This window comes from Ursus maritimus, unplaced genomic scaffold (genome assembly GCF_017311325.1).
Source record: "Ursus maritimus isolate PB19 unplaced genomic scaffold, ASM1731132v1 scaffold_1, whole genome shotgun sequence".
Classification (NCBI taxonomy): domain Eukaryota; kingdom Metazoa; phylum Chordata; class Mammalia; order Carnivora; family Ursidae; genus Ursus; species Ursus maritimus.
The window spans coordinates 34287758-34308171 of NW_024423343.1; the positions used below are offsets into that span (position 1 = coordinate 34287758).

Genomic DNA, 20414 nt, shown 5'->3' on the forward strand with positions numbered 1-20414 from the left:
GTGCTGGACTATTAAATTCTGAATAGCACCAGACCTTCTGACCTTTAACACTTACTCATTTAGAGCAACTAGCTGTGTGACTGGAGTATGACATAAAAGTTTTACTTTATTAGCTTTTTGTGAGCTAAAAACTGCCTCTGCTTTCGATACTCTGTAGATCCGTTTCCATTTTTGCAACCAGAGAGAAGTTCCAGACCAGAGTGTCTTGTCTTTGTTTTAAGTGTCCACCATGGAAAAATTTCAAGGGTGAGTCAAAGCCCGCTTGGACTGGATTTGTGTATTCTCTTTAGCGTCCGCACATGGAGAGAAGACACCAGGGAGTTTTCTGGTGCCACATTTCACACGTCTGTCAGATGACCTAAAGGTTCAAGCAGATGTAGTAGTCCACAGGTGAATTCGTGTGCGTGTGCGTGTGCGTGTGTGTTTCCCAAAAGATCACAGAGCTCAAAAGCAATGCATACAAACACATACGGTGAGATTTTACGAAATTTCATCTCCCGAAAGATAGCTTGTTGTTCTCTAATTTTAGGTCACATATGAACTGCCTTCATTTCTTTTGGACAGCATTTTGAGTTATGAGAAAAAAGAAGTCCATCCAACGAAGATGCTATGCATGTTGGATTCACATTCTTTTCTTGGCTAAACAAAGGTCAACTGCTTTATTAGACCAGATTCACAGCTTACACGCAGAGCCAAACAATGATTTCTGACTGTAAGCGTTCTTAATTTATAAATGTCAAAAACAGTCACTTCGAAACCCCCAAAAAGTTCAAAAGCAATCAAGAATTAAGATTTCCTGCAAACTATAAACCATTCTGCAGACAAACTGAGAAACATTATCTTTCTATGCTGATACCAATGTTGAGATGTCAATAGAATAAGTAATCTATAACTCATAAAGCCTAATTGTTTGCTAAACTACTCTAATCATGCTTTGATTATTTACCAGGACTCCCCTTGCCTCCCATTTACAATCCCATGTAGCTGAGCAGAGGCTGATTTGTGCCTGTAGTTTTTCAGAATACAGAGAAGCTAGTGAAAAACATGTCCCCATGATGGCTGTAAAAAGAATTTCCATCAGAACACAGACACTATCTTACTGAATGATGTCCCAGTTACCCAGTCAGATAAGAGGTCACAAAATAGTGGCCTACTATCACATGTGGCCATAGCGTACATATGTTTTGTTTGGTCCACATATTACTTTTACAAATTAATTGTCCACATTTGAAAATTAGGAGATTCCCTTTGGAAGCTGGATTTCTGGCTTCTCTTTAAATACTGGAATTTCTGGCCACAGTTGGCCAACATTCCCATGTGGCAACAACTAGCTACCCCTGAGTTGTTGCCCTTTATGGATGGAGCATGGTGCCCAGCATGCCATGGTCACTCCCTGCCCTGCTCGGCTCATTAATGTTCCCAGCCTGGCCCCTGCAGGCATCTCCAATCATGACAGAGGCTACACTTACAGTTTTTTGTGTCCACAATGCCTAGGGCAAAGTGGGTGTCCAATATGTACATTTGCTGAATGAAGGATAGAATGAATGCATCAATCCATTATTTAAAAGGAATATGTGAGGCACCTGGGTGGCACAGTCAGTTGAGTGTCTGACTCTTGGTTTCAGCTCAGGTCATGATCTCAGGGTCGTGAGATCGAGCCCCGTGTCGGGCTCTATGCTTAGCAGAGAGTCTGCTTAAGACTCTCTCTCCTCCCTCTGCCATTCTTCTCTGTGTGCACTCTCTCTCAAATAAATAAATAAATCTTAAAAAAAAAAAAAGGAATACGCAAAGAAGGATAGAAGTTCCTTTTCTAGAAGGACCACTGAAGCATATTTAGCACTTATACCTTTGATTATTTATATGTTTGCCATTATAATTCAACATAGGAATGGGACTAAAGTCTGCAGGATGAAAAAACAATTCTCGAGCAGGAAGTTGAAACAAAGTACTTCGCTCTTGCAAAGATAAAAAAGAAATTCTGAAGGCTTAGACTTGGTGAGCAGATAGTAAAGGGGTCAGCAGACCCTGAATGACTACACAGTTAAACAGATCTGACTTTTCTTAATGGATCATTTGTGGGACTCGTGACAATTAGGGATAATTGTACTTTTTGAGAAAAATTTGGGCATTCACACAAAAGATTCTGTAGAAATAGATATAAATGGGCCCTAAAATAGGAATGCAGGTGCAAGATCACCAATAAATTCTGAGTTTACCCTCATGCAAATGTGCATGAAAATGAATACTTTTGCATCAGCAAGTGTTGGGATGAGTTTTACATATAGTCTCATTAACATTTCAAAGCCTTTCATTATGAAAGAGCCTTAAAACTGGAGATCTAAAGCCAATATTCTGTGGGGACACTAACATTTTCACCTCAAAAACATCAATCACAGGAACAGAAAGCAAAAACAAAACCAGATCAGATCCTAAGATTCATTGATCCTAAAATTTAAAATAGAATAATAAGTTATACTTTGAAAGCACCAGCCTTTTGGAAATCTGTATAGGGAGACCGTTTCATACAGCTTTCGTTTCCACTGCATTCAGGGCTTTATTAATGTTATTTAGGTACTTTTATAAACAGTATCTGGTATGCTGAAATCCATTTTCTCAATAGGATTTATAAATTCCTTCAAGTTTTTGGAAAACATTGGAAGCTTGCTCTTGTTCATGAACCATGGAAAATTTTAGGGCTTCTCAAATGATGATCCTTAGCCGAGCGTGGACTTAAAATCCTGGGGGGAGGAGCTGGGACACAAAGCTTGTTTCAAGCACAAAGATTCTTTGAAATCCTTTTTATTCTTTGGGAGTTCTGCATTTACCTCACACCATACCTGCGTTTCTGTTCATAGGTTTTCTTCCCACATCGCCAATAAATTTGATACTCCAAGAACACACCTATTTTGGCCTTCAGTTCCCTCAAACAGAGTCTGAGACCACAGCACTGCAACGTGCTTTGTTTCCTCATTTGTTTTTTTTTTTTAAGATTTTATTTATTTATTCGACAGAGACAGAGACAGCCAGCGAGAGAGGGAACACAAGCAGGGGGAGTGGGAGAGGAAGAAGCAGGCTCATAGCAGAGGAGCCTGATGTGGGGCTCGATTCCAGAATGTTGGGATCACGCCCTGAGCCGAAGGCAGGCGCTTAACCGCTGTGCCACCCAGGTTCCCCTTGTTTCCTCATTTGTAAACGTAATAATCATACTATCTTGTAGGGTTATCGTGGAACTAAATGAAATAACCTACATGACGTCATACACTAAAAAATGCTAACCTCAAATACTAATAAAGTGAGATGTGTTCATCTAGAATATACTTCCTTTTTTGCCATTACTAATATTGGATCCCACAGCCTACAGACACTGAATTAATGACAATAATTCTCTTAACAAATATTATGAAGTGCCTACAGTCTTCTCAGCACTATGTTAGGTGCCATGACAGACAGAGGGGCTTAGGTTGTAACCGAGGTAATAAATTTTGTAACATGTGCAGCAAATAGAAAACGTGGAAAGTACTCTGAAGATCACAGATGAGCCAATCTCAAGATGGTGGTTGTAAAGACAGGTCAATTCTTAGTGGATGGAAATTCAGTGGTTCCTTCTGCCTGTGGAGACGCAGGCCTGTGTCACCTGAGAGATGCTGCTTAGCTCCCTTGGCTTCCATTTTCTGGAGGTCATATGAGGAGGCTGGACTGACGCCTTCACTAGTGAGTACTTTTCCCTTTTTTTCCCTTTTTGTACACGTACTGTGTCAGGCACTGTGCTAAGTCCCTGGCATATATTTTCTCATTTTATCTTTACAATAACTATTTGAGATAGATACTACTCTTATTCCCCCTCTTCTGATAAGGAACCTTGGACTTCCAGAAGTTGAACAAAATGGCTCAAGGTCACACAGCCAGTAAATGGGTGAAACCTGGATTTGAACTTAGTCCTGCTTGCCCCAGTGCATGTAATACGACTTCCCCAGGGCTCTGGGCAGTTCTGAAACCAGGAGCTGTGGCACCTGAAGTTAGGCAAACCCTACCAACCAATCTTGCCACCTCAGCTAGGCTGAAGGCTCCCTGTGTGCAGGTCCCAAAGTTTGCCGTTTGCTGTTAAACCCAGTTTGTGACAGTGCGTAACACATATGCAAGCACACAGTAAATGTTTATTGATTGAATGAATTTTAAAAACGGAGGTGCTCTCCAGAGATGCTCCAAATCCCACAGGTCTTGGCACCTAATATTATTGTCTCAAGAAGACAGAATGAGCACGTGAAACCTGAGGTCTATTTTTAACCTTTTAGGAAGTGACGCGTGAGTAACTTTGTACTTTGGTGCTAGAGACACGTTTGTCTTTGTGTTGGCTGTTCACATTTTTATCAGTAGGATATAAAACTGAAAAGAAAGAATAAGCTATACCTGAGAAACGGGGAAAATTCCAGATCATTTAGTAAGCAACTTTTCTGAAGGAATCAACAAACTTTCTAAGAATAAAATAATTTCACAATCAAAGGGATTGTGTGACTACCTAAATATTCCACAGCTGAACCCTGGGTCACATTTCATTGTATTTCAAAAAACTTGCTGTATTTGAGATTCTCACACGTTGCTTAAAACGTTTAAAAAAATTGTGTAACAAAAATACCAATAGCTATTTTTCATAAAGTGGCTATTGAATTACAGCCAAGGGCCAGGCAAGAAAAATATAAAAAGAATGATGATTCTGGTCGGATCCTTCATTCTGGTAAAAAAGAAAGGCGCCACAGTCAAAGGGGAAGGAATTAGCTGGTTGGGGTGCAGACTGCCATTCATCCAATTAATAAGATAAAATTTGGGTAAGGATGAAGAATTTAAAATGCACAGGAGATAAGAATTGTAAGACTAGATCCCAGATGAAAAATACGGTCTTAGGGTTCCCATCAATGACAGCGGACTGCATTTGGTCATAAGAGAGGGCTCAGCAACCCCACCGTGGCGTGGGTCTTGTTCTACGAAGCAATCCGATCTCACTTACAACGTCCCACCCGTCCCACCCGTGAACCCCAGCCTATTTGAGAGAGTTGAAATCTGTCCTACTCTCTGTTGAATAGCTTCACGACCGCTGCACAAATTGAGAATTAGAAATAAGTATAAAGATAATACATTAATCCAACTCAGGGTATACTAATGATTTAAGGTTGTCTGAGGGTGTTTATTATTTAAACAGAGTATTTGGGACATTAAACAGTCTCATTTGTGATTTCAACTTAAAACATGTAATTGATTTTCTTTTGAGGTGTTAAGTTGGCAGCTGTCAGCAGATTTGACTGAGTTTGTAAACAGAATCGGGAGTGTTTTAATAAAACTTCACTTAGTACGTCTCTAAGTTTGAATTATTAATCTTATAAGAGCTGCTTAAAAGCTTGGAACATGTTGCTCTTAGGCTGGTGAGTTTGCCTTGTCAGGCATCTGAAGTGCTCGAAAAAAAAAAAATCAGACATGTTGAATTATAGGTGTAACTCTAAATGTTACGGGGAATTTAAGTAAAGTTTCAAATGGACTGTTTTTTTAGGGGAATGTAATTTGTTAAAATTGAGTTAGTTGAACCTAAGAAAGAACAAGTGAAAAGGATTGTTTAAGTAATGTAGCAAGATATATAAGTTATGAAAGCATAAGACTGATGTTTTAAAATTTAATTCTAAATTCAATGTCATTTTAAACCCGATTAACTGTAAGTAGTCCTTTATATGCCCCAAATTTTAAATAACTCAGCTGACACCTTTTCTTTGCTGAGTGCCTGCTCTGCTGTGTGCTCAGCGGGGCTGCTACTCTGTCCTGGGGCCACGTGAGGTGCCCAAGGTTTCCAGGGGCTGAATGACTTGCCTGAGGTCACAGAGCTCATTAGCCAGGACTTCAGTGTGAATTTTAGGACCTCACTCAGAATCCATCTCACCGCCAGTCGACCCATGGATTGCTGCTGACTGGGAGGCACCTAACCAAACAACCATGTGTCTACTTACTGGCTTCTTCTTTAACTTTATCCATTTCTGCCATTAATGAAACTTCTTTGTCAATGATGCTGGGAGGGGAAAAACAAAAACAAAAGCAAAGAATGCTTAATCAAAGACAAACTTTTAATAAGCACTGGAAGCAAAGGAAGAATTATTTTCATTAAACAAAATACAAAATTACCATAAATATTTCTATGTTACAATGCCAGCAGCACCCTCTGCCTTTCCAGAAAGGAGGCGACAAGGAAGGGTTGCTCCCAAGGATTTCACAGTGACATCTGCTGATTAAATCATTGTCAGCAAATCTAAAAAAAAAAGCCTTTTCAGACTTTCAGAATTGTGCTGCTTTGAATGTAAATTTGGGAGTATTTTTGCCCTATGAATTCCAAAGTTCCACAATTCTACAAAGAGTATTTGAAAAGCCGGCAGTCAGGTGATCAAGGCCTGCGGTTCTCAAATGCCTCTGTGTGTTGCTTCCCCCCTCCCCCATCCTGGCTGAGGGGCAGGGAGGTGGGCCCATCTCTGATGCAGATGGCCCTGGGACCTACTTGGGGAAACGGTCTGGGTCAATCCGTCCGTGTGTTCTATAATATGAGTCTATGCCTTCTGATGCCCCTAAGAAGCATTTCAAGTTCAAATGAACTTTTTTCCCCCCACTACATTACTTTTCAGTTGGTTCTTTGAAAAAGTGTTACCTGCATAAAGTAAATAATGATCTGTCCAAAAGTTCACTTCTCTCCCATCCTGAGTTCTTCTCACAACAGAACACAGCATCAGAATTCCCTTATACAGGAGACCCTTGAACAATACCTTGAACTGTCCAGGTCCTCTTACTAAGCATTTATACAGTACCACAAATGTATTTTCCTTATGATTTTCTCAATAACATTTTCTCTTCTCCAGCTTCCTTTATTGTAAGAATACACAATATGATATATATAACATACAAAACATGTGTTAATTGACCCTTTATGGTAACAGTAAGGCTTCTGGTCAATAGGAGGCTATAAGTTAAGTTTTGGGGAAGTCAAAATTTATATGCAGACTTTTGACTGCATGGGGGGTGGGCACCCCAACCTCCTCCCCTCCATTCCTCAAGGGCAGCTGTATATCCTTTCACAGATTTTTATGTATATATAAGCATAGATGTGAGGTGTTTTTAAATTTTCACTTCAACCATAAATATTTCAATATATATCTCAAAAAGATAATGACTTGTTGGGACTATAACCATAGTATTACTGGAATACCTAAAAACATTAACAATAATTTAATGTTATCAGGTATCTACTCAGTGTTCAAATTCCCCTAATTGTCCCATACATATTTTTTAACAGTTTGTTTGAACCAGGATCTAAATAAGTACCGTCCACGGCAATTGGTTGGTTGTCTGTGAAGTCTGTTTTCATCTCCTCCCCCTCTTTGCAACTCATTTATTGAAGAAACCAGGTTGTTTGTCCTGTTAAGTTGTCCAAGGTCTGAATTTTGCTGACTGAATCTCCATGGTATTATTTAACACATTCTTTTAATTTTCCTAGGAATTTGTTATGAGATATAGAAATCCGATTAGATTCAGATTTGTTTTTATTTCAGGAAGGATACCTTATGTTATCTACTTCCATCAGCAGACATAGAATGACACAACAGAGTTATAAATATTCCTCTTAGGAAAAAATCAAACCTGAATGTATTCAAATTCCGACATCTCATAACAAATTTATAGGAAATACAAAGGACACCTCTATTTTTTACGATTATTAGCAGTCATTGATGACTGTTGTCTAGATAAATAGGGTTTCAAAAATGGGGATATTCAAATTCTATTACTCCTTCTTCATTTATTTACTTTGAAGTCTTCCACAAAGAGAAACTTTCCCTTATCAACTACTTGGGTTAACATGTAGTACAATTTATATAGGTAAGCAGGGCAAATGCTGATAGATCCCTTTTCAAAACGATAATTGGTTCCCTAGCATCCTTCCAAAGTAACCAATGAGATTTTTTTGCTTGTTTGTCTAATAGTTTATGAACTCACAATTAATGTGCTTCAATACACTGCAGTAAGCATCCATAATTATTACCTCTCTGTTCCAACAGAAGTACTTTTTTCTCCCTCCATCAGATGTACTTTTAAAACTTAAAGTGTATTTAAAATTTCTTTCCTCTTAAGAGGAGTATTTTGTAATATTCATCAAGGTCGGAAGTGTCTTTGGGATAGTCTATAGGAGCTTTGGGGCTCCTCATCCAGGTGATGGAACCTGAACACTTGGAGAGTTAGGACTGTGTGCTGAGCAGCTCAGCTCGTTCCAACCAGGAAATCCTAATGGAAAGAACTGACGTGTCCAGTGAATGGCAAATTCTCCAGAACTGGGCACTAAGCCTAATCCATCAAGTGTAGCTATCAACTGTCCCCATGACGCATATGGCTTAAGGTCACTGGGTATAATCACTTTGGCGTGACCCGCACATCAGGATACCTGTACCTTATTTATTGACATTAAATAGGTATGATGTCAATGTGTTTTAAATATAGGAAATACAGAAGAAGGAAGTCTTTCTCCCATCTTTATCCCAGTGTATTTGGCTCCCTTCCTGGAGGTCTCCACCATCACCACTTCTTGCATTTCTTTCCAGACCATCTATTCATAAACCAGCATATGTTTCTTAATCATATGAAATGCTGAGTTAAGTCAAAAGAGGCTTGTGTTCCTGTGACCATGAGGTATATTTAGCTTCTCTGTCAAGTTCCCACATGTAGCCAATATGGGCCAAGCAATTTTTTGTTTTTGTGTTTTAACAGCCCTCCCAGAGAGGGCAATGCTATGTTCATTTAGGAAAATGAGGCTAACAGATGAGCTGTTAGAGAGACAAGGTGAGAATCTAGAAATTTGGAGTCAGGAGCCCCAATTACAACAATTGAATTCAGCTACTCTTTCTGAGAACATGTTTTGAATTTTTATCCCCAATAGAAAGAGAGGCAGAAGAGAGAGGGCAAAGAGTCAGCAAGAAGGCTGGGAATTGTGCAGGGTGAAGAGCCTGGGAGAAATCACCAGCGGTGGGGTGGGCAAAAGAACTTCTGGGAGCCAGAAGGTCTAAGGTGTACACGGTTAGGAGTGTGATGTGAGCCTTTTCCGGGACGTCCGGATCCTCACTGTGCTGGGAGTGAATGGTCTGAACGTGCACAAGTGCACACACACAGACACTGAGGAGGTGGCCGAGTTCCACATTTGGGTCAGGATGAGGCTGAACAGATGGGAAGGCAGACTGAGTGTGAGACCAGCAAGCCCACCCTCACCCCCGGAACTGGCACAAGTCTTAGGGAGTGCTTTCGACTTCCACGGGACACCAGCAGGAGTCCAAAGAACTTGGGGGCGGGGGTACTCCAGCTGAATCATGGGCGAAAGGTCATGTGAGCCTGGCGGCTAGGGTGTGCTCCATTCTCTTCACCAGCGGAGTGCAGCAGGGGGCACAGGTTCAGGGCGGCTGCACGGGAATGTGCCACAGACAGCACTCGAAATGTGGAGATGTACAAAATATTCAGCCATTGCACCAGCATTTGCTGAGTGCCTGGCCTGGGCCAGCAAGTGTGTTGGGGCAGGGCCTGCAGCTGGGGATGAAGGCCCCCTGCCATTCCCGTGGAGCTGATGGTCTTTTCAGGAAAGCGGAGATGAAGGTGAGAGGACCTGCCGAACTTACTGGGGAAAAAGCGAAAAACCAGACGGACAGGGAAGAAAATGATGATGGCAAAAAGAAATACCCCCCCCCCCAACTGGTAGGCTTCTAATTAGAGTCTCTGGGATCTGAGAGCAGGCAAGGTATGTAACTAAAGGAAATTCATGCACAGGATAGAAGAGTGGGTGTGGTCAGCCTTCCTGAGGGTGAGCGCCAGCCAAGCCTCCCACAGTCCTCCCACCCACCCAGTTCCCAAACAAGGCCCAGACCCTGGAGGCTGGGAGCCCTGCAGCCTGTGTGTGTGTTGGGAGGGGAGAGGAGGAAGGGGCCTTTGCTAATTTCTTTACCGGCTGCAAGATTGTGGTAAATTCTTGTTGATTAAATTTGTTCACATAATTACGTGCCCGGAGAGTTTACGAGATGGACATCTGGGGTATAATACATATCCCCAGGCCCAGCACATCCTCAGCAAAGCTGGATATTCATACAGTGGTTAGTTCAGGCCTTCTGGGCTAGCAACAGGAGGGATGAAGGTTTTCACAAGAAATTGTTAACCTGCTTAATGCCCACTTGAGGATGTGAAGGAGCCTGTGAAGTTGGCATCAAACCATGCTTCCATTCCTCTGGGTACTTCCACAAAAGACTGTCCTCAAGCGTCTTAGTAGTTCAAGCACTGCTATGCACGACTACTTTCAAAACTCATGTGCATAAAGGCAAGCCAGGGATCTCGGCTGAGTCCATACCCTGCGCACAACCGATGAACTGAATGCAAACCAGGTTCGGTGCCAGCCGGAAGCAGCTCCCTTGGAGCCTCCCTCCGGATCTCAGTAAGGTACACCTGAGCGTTTTTTTGGGCCTCACTTTCAAGGGGGCAGGACTGTGGAAGGGAAGAATACCGTGGGAAGCAGACACAGAGGATGACAAGGAGCTAGTAGTAAAGGCCAGTAGTAAAGGTCAGACAGCCAGGAGCCAGCATCACATCAAGCTGAGAGCCAGACCAAAGGAGGGGTCGGAGGAAAGACTGTGTCTAAAACCTTCCGGATGCCCCCAGGGCCTGGTGTCATGTCCAGCTCCATGAGCATGTTCATCGGTGCCATGTGTTAAGTCCTACTGGATCATCTAGAGGTCCTGGGCCAGATACATACACAGAGTGCACCTCATGAAAACCGCAGGCTGGCAAGGACAGAGGGTGCTGGGCAAAACCCTGGGACGGAGGAGTTAGCAGATATGGAGGGCAGGACGGAGGGTCTTGAGAGGAATGACATCAGAGAGTTGAAGAGTCACAGAGGAATCACAGTGTCACGGACCACATTCCTACTCAGGAGTAGAAAGGTCACATGTTTGCTTTTTAGGTACACCTGTGCAGACAGATGTCAGCCTGCGTCGCTTCAAAACAAGAGCTGATCATAACTAACACATCCTGAGTGCTTACTGTGTGCCAGGCACATTAGGCAGAGCACCAGCGCCTTATTGGAATGACCTTGTTTAAGCAGGTATGAGCTTTGCTTTCTCCTCACCACAGGGCCTTGGCATGTGCCCTTCTCTCTGCTGGAAGACAACTCTCCTCCCCAACCCTGCCTTTCTTCATTTCATTAACTGTGAGTCTTCCTTCCGGTCTCTACCAAATCATCACTTTTTCAGGGAAACTCTGAGTTTTAAAAACTTCTATTCAACTTTATGGTCTTAGACTATTGTGGGTTGCTTGACAAGAAACTGCTCAATAGTAACAATAGCCAAATTATGGAAAGAGCCTAAAGTCCATGGAGTGATGAATGGATATAGAAGATACGGTGTGTGTATATATATATTCCATATATTCAGCCATCAAAAAGAATGAAATCTTACCATTTGCAACAACATGGATGGAGCGAGAGAGTACAATGCTAAGCAAAATAAGTCAGGCAGAGAAAGACAAGTACCATGTGACTTCACTCATACGTGGAATTTAAGAAACAAAACAGATGACCATAGGGGAAGAGAAAAAAAAGAGAAGGGGAAACAAACCACAAGAGACTCTTAACTATAGAGAACAAACTGCGGGTTGCTGGAGGGGAGGTGGATGGGGGTCAGCTAAATGCGTGATGGGCACGCGTGATGGGCACTGGGTGTTACATGTAAGTGATGGGTCACTAAGTTCTACTCCTGAAACCAATATTACACTGTATGTCAACTAACCAGAATTTAAATAAAAACTTGAAACATAAAAAAATGAAAAAGAAACTGCTCAATAGTGATGAGCAGGGGAGATAACGTATTTATTTTTCTGTGGGATAACAATAATGAAACTTCTTAATTGATACACTGTAGTGCTTGCATATAAATCATGTTTAAGCAAAAATTTATATAATTTCTGCCACTGATGGAATCTAATCATTTGAGACATAAGCTTATGAATAAAAGTGCAATGATAATCACAAAACCACACAGGGTTTGGCTCAGAATCAAAACCGGTAGTTGATGATTCTGTATGCAAATTAGGGTGGTAATAAATTATTGAAATTTCTGCTTTTCCCCACTGATCATCTGCAATTCTTGGTTTTGAACATTTTTGCTTTGAAACAGTAATCCTCTGTACTTGACAGAAACACAGAACTCTTTAACTAGCCTTTCACTGACCACTAAAAGTCCCTCTTTTTTAAAATTTAAGGTTATTGATTTACTTATTTGAGAGAGAGAGAGAGCATGTGCAGGAGCGGGGGAGGGGTGGGGTGGGGGGAAGAGGGACAAGCCGACTTCCTGCTGAGCATGGAGCCCAACCGTGAGGTGCTTTATCTCAGGACCCTGAGATCCAGACTTGAGCCGAAATCAAGAGTCTGACGCTCAACCAACTGAGCCTCCCAGGCGCCCCCCTAGACATTCTTTAAATGTCTGGATAAAGTCCTCCGGAGGCACCAGACTTAAGACACATCGAACTTGTTCTACATAAACTGAGCTCACATAAAACCTATGCTGACCTCACGTTTCAGATGTGCCCTTACTCCTTCCAAAAACACATCTTCTCATTTTATCTAAACTGTCTGGATAGTAAAATTTTATTCTGCTGCCATAAAAAAGCTTTTATTATTAAGGCAATAAGGTGTAAGGAAGAGATTACCATGGCAAAGCCTTTACGGTTTATTATATAGTTAATCACAGAGATAAAGTGTCATTTTATAAAAATGTTTCCACTGTCTTGATTCTTTTCTACAGAGGACTTAGAATAACAATAATAAAAAGAATCAGACAGGCACTTTAGCAGGAAGAGATTTATCATTTTCTGCTCTGTGAAGACTCTTCTTTAAACCTGAAGACTAAGACACTGGGTGACAAAACTGCCTCCTTTGGAAGCTGGGGTGAGCCACGTCAAGTCCGGTGTCCTTCATAAATAAAGAGGCTGTGATAGGAGCAGCCACAGGACTGTCTGGGGTTGATAAGCTGGGAAGCAGAACCCGCTGGTGGGTACTGAGGAATGAAAGCAGAATTTCAAAGGGAATTTCCAGAAATCAATCTGCAGCAGCAGCCAGAGTCGATGGTAAAGAGTTAAAACTAGACCACATTTCATCTCAGTGAGTTTGCCTCAGGGAGGCTGCAGTGAGAGAAATTGCCCGGGACCATCCGATCCCAGACAATCTGGCTTCAGGACCTTCTTGTGGATGAAGTGCTTCAGGTCAGAGCCTCCTTAACTCCTCAGCTGCCGAGCAGAGCAAAGCCGGTGGAGCACACGGGATGGGCAGGCCGAGCATGCCCAGCTCGCTGCAGAAGAGCCTCCTGCCCCCAGCCCGGCAGAGAGAAAGGGAGTGTGGGAATGGCTGGGGGGAAAGGGTGCCAACGAACACGAACGTGATGTTTCAGTCTTTCTGGCCTGGACCAAATAGCATAAAGCAGGCAAATGAACGGTAAGCCATAAAGCCAGAGAGAGAGTAATGTAAAAACACTCCCCCGCTGTGGGCTGCGCTCCTTCCTAGGGCATCAGGAGGAAGGGCTGTGAATGCCCAGAGGAGTGCCAGCTGGGCTCCCGGCAGATTCAGTGTCCAGTGGCCACCATGTATAGTATACATTTAAGGTCTACTATACTGTTACCATGGGGACCATTTCCAGTCCAGCTCCCTGAGTATCACCAGGAATTCTTGGGCTCAGGGTAAAACCCATTTCTCAACTATTGCTATTGTCAACAGAGCTTCTGTCCTGGGCCTGACAGGCACAGAGGCAGTGAGGCCGCGTCTGGTTTTCTATTCCTAGGGTCAGGAGGATTCGCAGCTCTACCACTTACAACAGGTGCCTGCAAATGGCACCTGTGATCTCACATGCTGCCAATTCCGCATTCCTCCTTTCTCTGTTCTGCTTCCTGGATGGTTGCAGAATACGTCCCCTACCCCGAAATACAGCACTACGGTGTACTGATCACTGTGAGCTGCGGGCATGTGAAAAAGAGCCAATGCAGGGCAAGGCGGTATCTGAACTCCCCTCATCTGCCTAAAGACAGAGCCTCCAAGGAACTCAGTTTTGCCAACCAGGTAAGTTTTGCCAACCAGGTAAGACTGTTGACTCCTGTCACAGGAGAGGAGCCTAGAAGTTGACACCGCACCCAGACACACTTTGTCACAAGTGATCACACCTCCCCTCTGTTCTTCTAAGGGCCCTCTCGACTTTCCTAGAATCATTTACTCTCCTCTGAGAGGCCTACGTCCTCCTGCCCCCCCCCCCCTCCCTGTCGAAATGGTATTTAGTTCTGAATTCTGAGCCACCTCTGGAGCTTCCTTACTTTTCCCTGGGTGTCTCCTGTGTATACCTGAGGTCCACACGTAAATAAACTTTTGTTCGTTCTTCTCTTATTAATTTGTCTTTTATTACAGGGGTCTGGGCCAAAACCTTGCAGGGTAGAGGGAAAGTTCTTTTTCCTGCCCTCCATCCCTCTCTTGTCCCCTCTGCTATACCCTGTATGCTGGTCACTGGTATCATGTGATTTGTGTGACTCCTTTTCCTTCATTTCCCATGTGATCACATCCTCCAACGTCTACCCCGGAAACATCTCTCTACCCTTCTCTACGCCCCCTCTGCCAGTTTCACTCCACACTCACTATTAAGTAGTTGGCTATGTTTCATTCTTTAGTTTTGCTGGGATTCCTGGATCTGTCACCTTCTACTCTGTACCTTTTTCCATTCGATTTTACAACCACCTGCTTCTTTTTTATAATTGGAACTCTTCTTTTCCGAATGCAGTACTGGTAACAAATTGATCTTTCTAAGCATCTCCTGAATTCCACACTGTTATTGGTAAATACAGCAAAACCCAACATACATGTCCACGGCATGTGGACTGGGCTGGGACGCAGCCCTTTGAAGGGGTGCCTAGTAATCAGGACTATCAGGGAAACGAAGCACCGGTGCCTCTAAGCATGAGTCACACTTCAAGTATAAAGCAGTTAAAACCCTCTGGCTGTCAGTGAACACAATAACGGCACTCAATTTGCCAATCAGGCTGAGCCCATTTTATTTCTCTTTCCTTTATCCGAGGTAGTATTATCTGTTAATGTTAATATCTCTTAGTTGAGTATTTTATATTGGAATCCTACAATGATTTAAACCACAGTCAATGAATATTTCATCACACTGTCTGAGGTGCACTTCTGGAATAAGACACGTGCACATCTAACATAAGGACTGACTCCCAATACTTATAAAATCCAGGAGTTCCTCAAAAAGCAAATAGTTAATTGGAAAAAAAAAACACAGGGATTCCTTCTCTTCTTGGAGTTTTAAATATGATTCAGAGTTGCAAAATCCCATAAATTCTACAAATTCCACAATACCACATGCTAAGCTGAAAAATCTATCCTCCTTGTATACCTCCATTTAGAATTTTACATATGATTTCACTTAATAATATAATTTGTCTTTACTAATTACTTCTTAGTTTTGTTTCTTTCCGTGGAGATCACTATTCATAGAAAGTAACTTAACTGCATTTCAGGTTCTATAGCTATAAAAATTATATCATCTACTCCCACCCTCTTAAAAAACACCCCAAACTAATCCTACCACTATGGAAGAGAAGGCAGACCTGTATCTGTGGATGTTAACTGTCTTACAGCACCAGGGTGCGCTTAAGGGCACTGAGTTAACATTCTTCACATTTTTATTTCATTTTACATGCGCATTAAAAAAGCTGGAAAATATAGAAAGCAGGATAAAATAAAACCAATTTCAAAATAAAACAAGGCCAAGTATCTGTTTCATACCCCAAATAGAGTCAAGCATTCATAACACTGTGGCACGTCTTTGTAATATGAGGGGTCAGGGGAGTCGTCTATGCAGAAGCCATCGCGGTTACTGAACACAAGTAAGAGAAACAGAAGCTGGAAGAGACCGATGTGGAACAAGGAGTCCCAGCAATGCTGGCCCACGTCCAGCCTGAGGTGCTGGCCTCGATGAGCCTGCTCCTGGCCTCCCGACGGGCTCTTGTGTAAGAAGGGGTGGGTGGGTGCCTGAGCTTCCTGGTTTGGGCCCTGAGGCTCTTCACCACCCAGCATCTCCCGGCTTCTTGGCTCCCGCTCCTCCTCAGCACCTGCCCTAGTCCGCTGGCTTCCCGAGTGTGTGTGTGTGTGTGTGTGTGTGTGTGTGTGTGTGGAAACAAATGAAATATTAAACTTCCTGTACTTACTCTTTATTTTAGAAAGCAAACTTTCCTAATTTCTGGGATACAGATTAAAAGTGATACACATATGACTTACAGACGAGATGGGGCGTGCTCAGGGTGGTATGGCCGTAGACATGTGACTTACAAATAAGTTTTTCAGTTTGAGAGCAATGTGTTCACAATTCACTTATGAATGGCATGAGACCCAGGGAACGTACTCCTCCCAGAGCACATTGTGGTCTCCCTGCTTCGGGTTGTTCGTGTTGTTTCTTCTGCAGGGAATCCTCTCTCTCCCGTCTCAGTCTGGCAATTCCTAGCCTTACTTCGGGTGCCAGTCCAATGTCGCCTCTGCGGCAGACCCTTTTCCGGCCAGCCATCCACCCTCCCAGACGTGCGCTCCCTTTTCTGGTTTTTGCCATACTGTGTCACACAGCTTGTTTCTGCCTACTCCCACTAGACCTTGGACATTTTTTGGAAGGACACCATCTTTTATCCCTCAGTAGTTCTAGCAGTGCTTCTTCAAGTGTGGTCCTTAGACCACGTATACTGGCACCCACTGTACTCGTGACATGCAGGTTCCTGGGCTCCCCCTGCACCCACAGAATCAGAGCCTCTGGGAATGGCGTCCAGGTGCTCCCTGTGCATTCCAAAGTGTGAGAAGCACCAGCTCATGACACGTTCATCTCCCTACTGGAGAGGTGAATGAAGAAAGGGGAAGAGAAAGGGCATTGCAAGACGTGAGAGGGGAAGGAGGGTTGATCTGGTGGCCAGGGTCCTTTTGCCTTACTTCTCTCTCCATTAAGCAATGAACAATAAAACCTTGTGATGAGACATCCATACCGCAGAGCTGGGATCCACTGCATGCTAAACAGAAAGGTGGAGAAAGAGGACTTCTTCCCATTGTCTTGGTACAGAAAGAATGAAATTGACTAAATCCTTATCTGGAAGGAAAGAGAACCAACCTGGATGGGCCAGGCTAGAGATTTTCTAGAATAATCTGAGAAATGCATATCTTGCACCCAAAATCTTCATAAAACCCCTTGACAGTAGTACCCCGTTTTGTAGCTGAGTAGAGGTTAAGAAACTCAGCCATCTTCAGAGCTAGAATATGTGGAGAGAGATTTAAACCGTACTCTAACTCTACACAGCCTGCCTCCTAATTAAGTGGTTAATAAACCTTGGAAGATGTGACTTTTGTTAGAATACGGCTTCCAGGCAGTGGAAGAACAATGTAACTGGCATAATAAGGAATTCTGTTATACTGACTTCAGGCACAGCCTGTTCTATGATTTCTTGCTGTCCCGGCTGACAAATTGCCCAAAATGACTCCTTAGTCTCACCCTAAGAGACTACGGAGTCTCACTCTGTGTAAGTGTCATAAACAGAAATAAGTCCTAAGATCCATTCTGAAGTTGTGATCTAGGAAATTCCAGTTTGGAAACTATAACATATTTTATATTTACACTAATATATAGGAACAAATTTGTCTTATTTTCCCGGTGAAAATGGATTATACTATAAATTAACACACACACACACACACACACACACACACTCCACATATTCTCCATCTGGGATTGTACAGATAAGAACAATTTGCTTCATTCCTTTTTATATTTCTATTCTATCATGAAAACTAACTCTATTCAAGAGCATGTTTCCAAGCTGGTGGGATTGGTAGCCTTCATTTGCTGAAAACATGCAGAGATCTTCTCAGATTTCAAGCTGAAATCACAATCAACTTCTTGTCCTCCAGCTCTTATTGTGGGTCTATTAGTCCACAAAGAAAGCTGCAGTAAAAGGAAAGCTGACCTCCAGTGCCAAGTGTGTGACGGACATAACGTATGGAGGTAATCACACACGGAGCTCAGAAAGGCTATTAATACAAGGTGCTATTTATGCTGGTTTCCTGGGGACTATCCCCAACTGAAAAGGCCAGTTCTGTACTTCTTGTATTTATCAACCTGCTCTTCCTTCATGTCGACTGATTCACTCAGTCCTTGCAGCGGCCCTGGGGAAACATCTAATGCACGGAAAAACCTCGGGGAGGAGAGGAAATAGGAAAAGAGAAGCTTTCACCTCCAAAGAGTAAGCTACACCTATTTAGAATGACACATATTCACAAACGAGGCAAGATTTGAAATACAGTGTACCACAGGGACTCGCCTCAGTCGCAAAGTCACAGGAACCTTGAGTTTCTCCATGGTTTATGGTATTTACCCTTTTCACAATTCAGAATGGATCCCAGAGCTTATTTCTATTTATTGGACTGGTGCAGAGTAAGGAAAAGGAGTCATTTTGGGCAATTTGTCAGCGAGGACAGCGACAGAAACCATACACAGGGCTCTCCTGAGGCATAAATATATTTATTAGCCTCTTCTATCATTGCCTCTTGATATCCTTTGCAGGTGAATGTTCATCTCCATACTGTGAGCTCTTCTAATATGCAGGCATAATCTCGAACGCTGGGGATGGGGAGAAGGCACAGGTTTGTTTAATTTCCGTCATATAGCTCTTCGTACAAGTCACAAGCAGGTGGGCACTTAGAAAAACCATTTGATGAGAAGGAAAGAGATTAGTTGGAAAGGCTTTGTTGGGGCAGGTTTTGATCAATGGGAAGATTATATTTAGTTCGAAAGCAGAAGGACACGGAGACCTTTTATTAAATTTCGTTTAGAAACCATGAAAAAGGACAATGCAAACTCCTGATTTTTGTCTTCATTGCACGTTTAACCTAAGGAGCTGGCAAAATCTAGCAGCCCTTGAGCTCGCTGCTGCTGTTTAACAGGGAACCGGAGTCTGTACAGCAGTACGTAACGATGCTGAGTGGCTGCAAAGGTTCCCCACGTCAGCTCTCCTACAGGTAATCCCCTTACGAGCATCTCCTGACGAATGGCCTAGAGACAAGCATCATTCCGTTAATGGACAACACACTCCCCCCGAAATCTTGATGTTCACGGGTGCACGAGGAATGAGTACCATTTCAGCCACGGTTTTAAAATGGAGTCTCTGCTCATTATCCAGGCTTATGTCAATGTCTTCCATGTGACTGAACTCAAAAAACCAAGTTTGCTTGTTGTCACGGCATCCACTCTGATTCTAGAAACCACTTCCACTAATACATATTTTTCCTATACTCACCGATCAAGGTAGATATAGCGCCACAGTTTCCGTGATTCAGCTAATTAGATGGTCACCAAGTATTTGCTCCACCATGACTGTACCACAAGGGGCAGAGAGACCTGTTTTCAGCTTAATTAGCTCAAGAGCCGGTGTGGCTGCGGCTGTCACGGGCGTGACAGTTGCTGGACACAGGCCATGAGAGCCCAGGAGCACCAAGGAATATTGCCTCCTTGCCGAAGCCAAAGAGAAGTAAGAATCCTCTAAACAGACACTTAATGAAACAATTCCCTATTGTATTTATCTTTACATATCTCATCCTAATCCTAGTCCCCACTGTGATATTTAGTTTTATTGCAAAATGAGAAAAAGACTCAGGTAGAGACGGAACAGCTAATGAGAGTGCCTGCCTGGTGTTAGCAACAACCTCCGGTTCTTCTTTTTTCCATTTGCTCCTCAGGACTGAGCTGAATTCTGCCACGCAAAATAGACAGAAACGCCAAGCCCTCAATTTGCTACACTTCAATATAATTGTTCTTCTGGTCTTAAGGAGACAAGAATGTAATGTAATGTAGCTAGAAAGTTTATGTTTAAAATTTCCTACGGCACTTGATTAAAAAAGAAAGGACAGTATAGTTAGGTTTTTCGGGGTATGGAGACGACTGGGAAGGAAAGGTCCTCTCTCGTGTTTCCAGCGGTTGCTTAGGAGGGCCGCTGGGGGAGGGGCAGACAGGTACTCAGGGTGGCTGCCAAGGGAGAGATCCTGGTCCCTCCTTCAAGGAGCTACAGCAGGATGTGCAAAAGGACAGATGGACTGTTCCTCTCACTTTCCTCTGGCCCAGGCTTTCTCAGAATTATTGATGTGCTGGGTGGGGGTGGGGGGCTGTCCTGTGCATTCTAGCATATCTCGGGGTATCTCCGGCTTCTACCTACTAGGTGCCAGTTTCACTCCCTTCCTGCAGTTGTGACAACCAAAAATATTTCCAGACACGCCAACTGTGTCCTGGGGGCAAACAGTGCATGAGCCC

The 20414-nt window shown here is 43.1% G+C and overlaps 1 protein-coding gene across 5 annotated transcripts in view; it reads right to left on the minus strand.

Moving 5' to 3' along the window:
• Positions 1-20414, minus strand: part of SPATS2L (spermatogenesis associated serine rich 2 like) — a 160325-nt gene that overhangs the window by 9785 nt on the left and 130126 nt on the right. For all 5 annotated transcript variants that reach the window (XM_040642255.1, XM_008687323.2, XM_040642267.1 and 2 more), the window contains one exon: positions 5988-6046. In XM_040642255.1, the coding sequence (XP_040498189.1) occupies positions 5988-6046 (59 nt within the window). The remainder of the gene's footprint in view (positions 1-5987; positions 6047-20414) is intronic.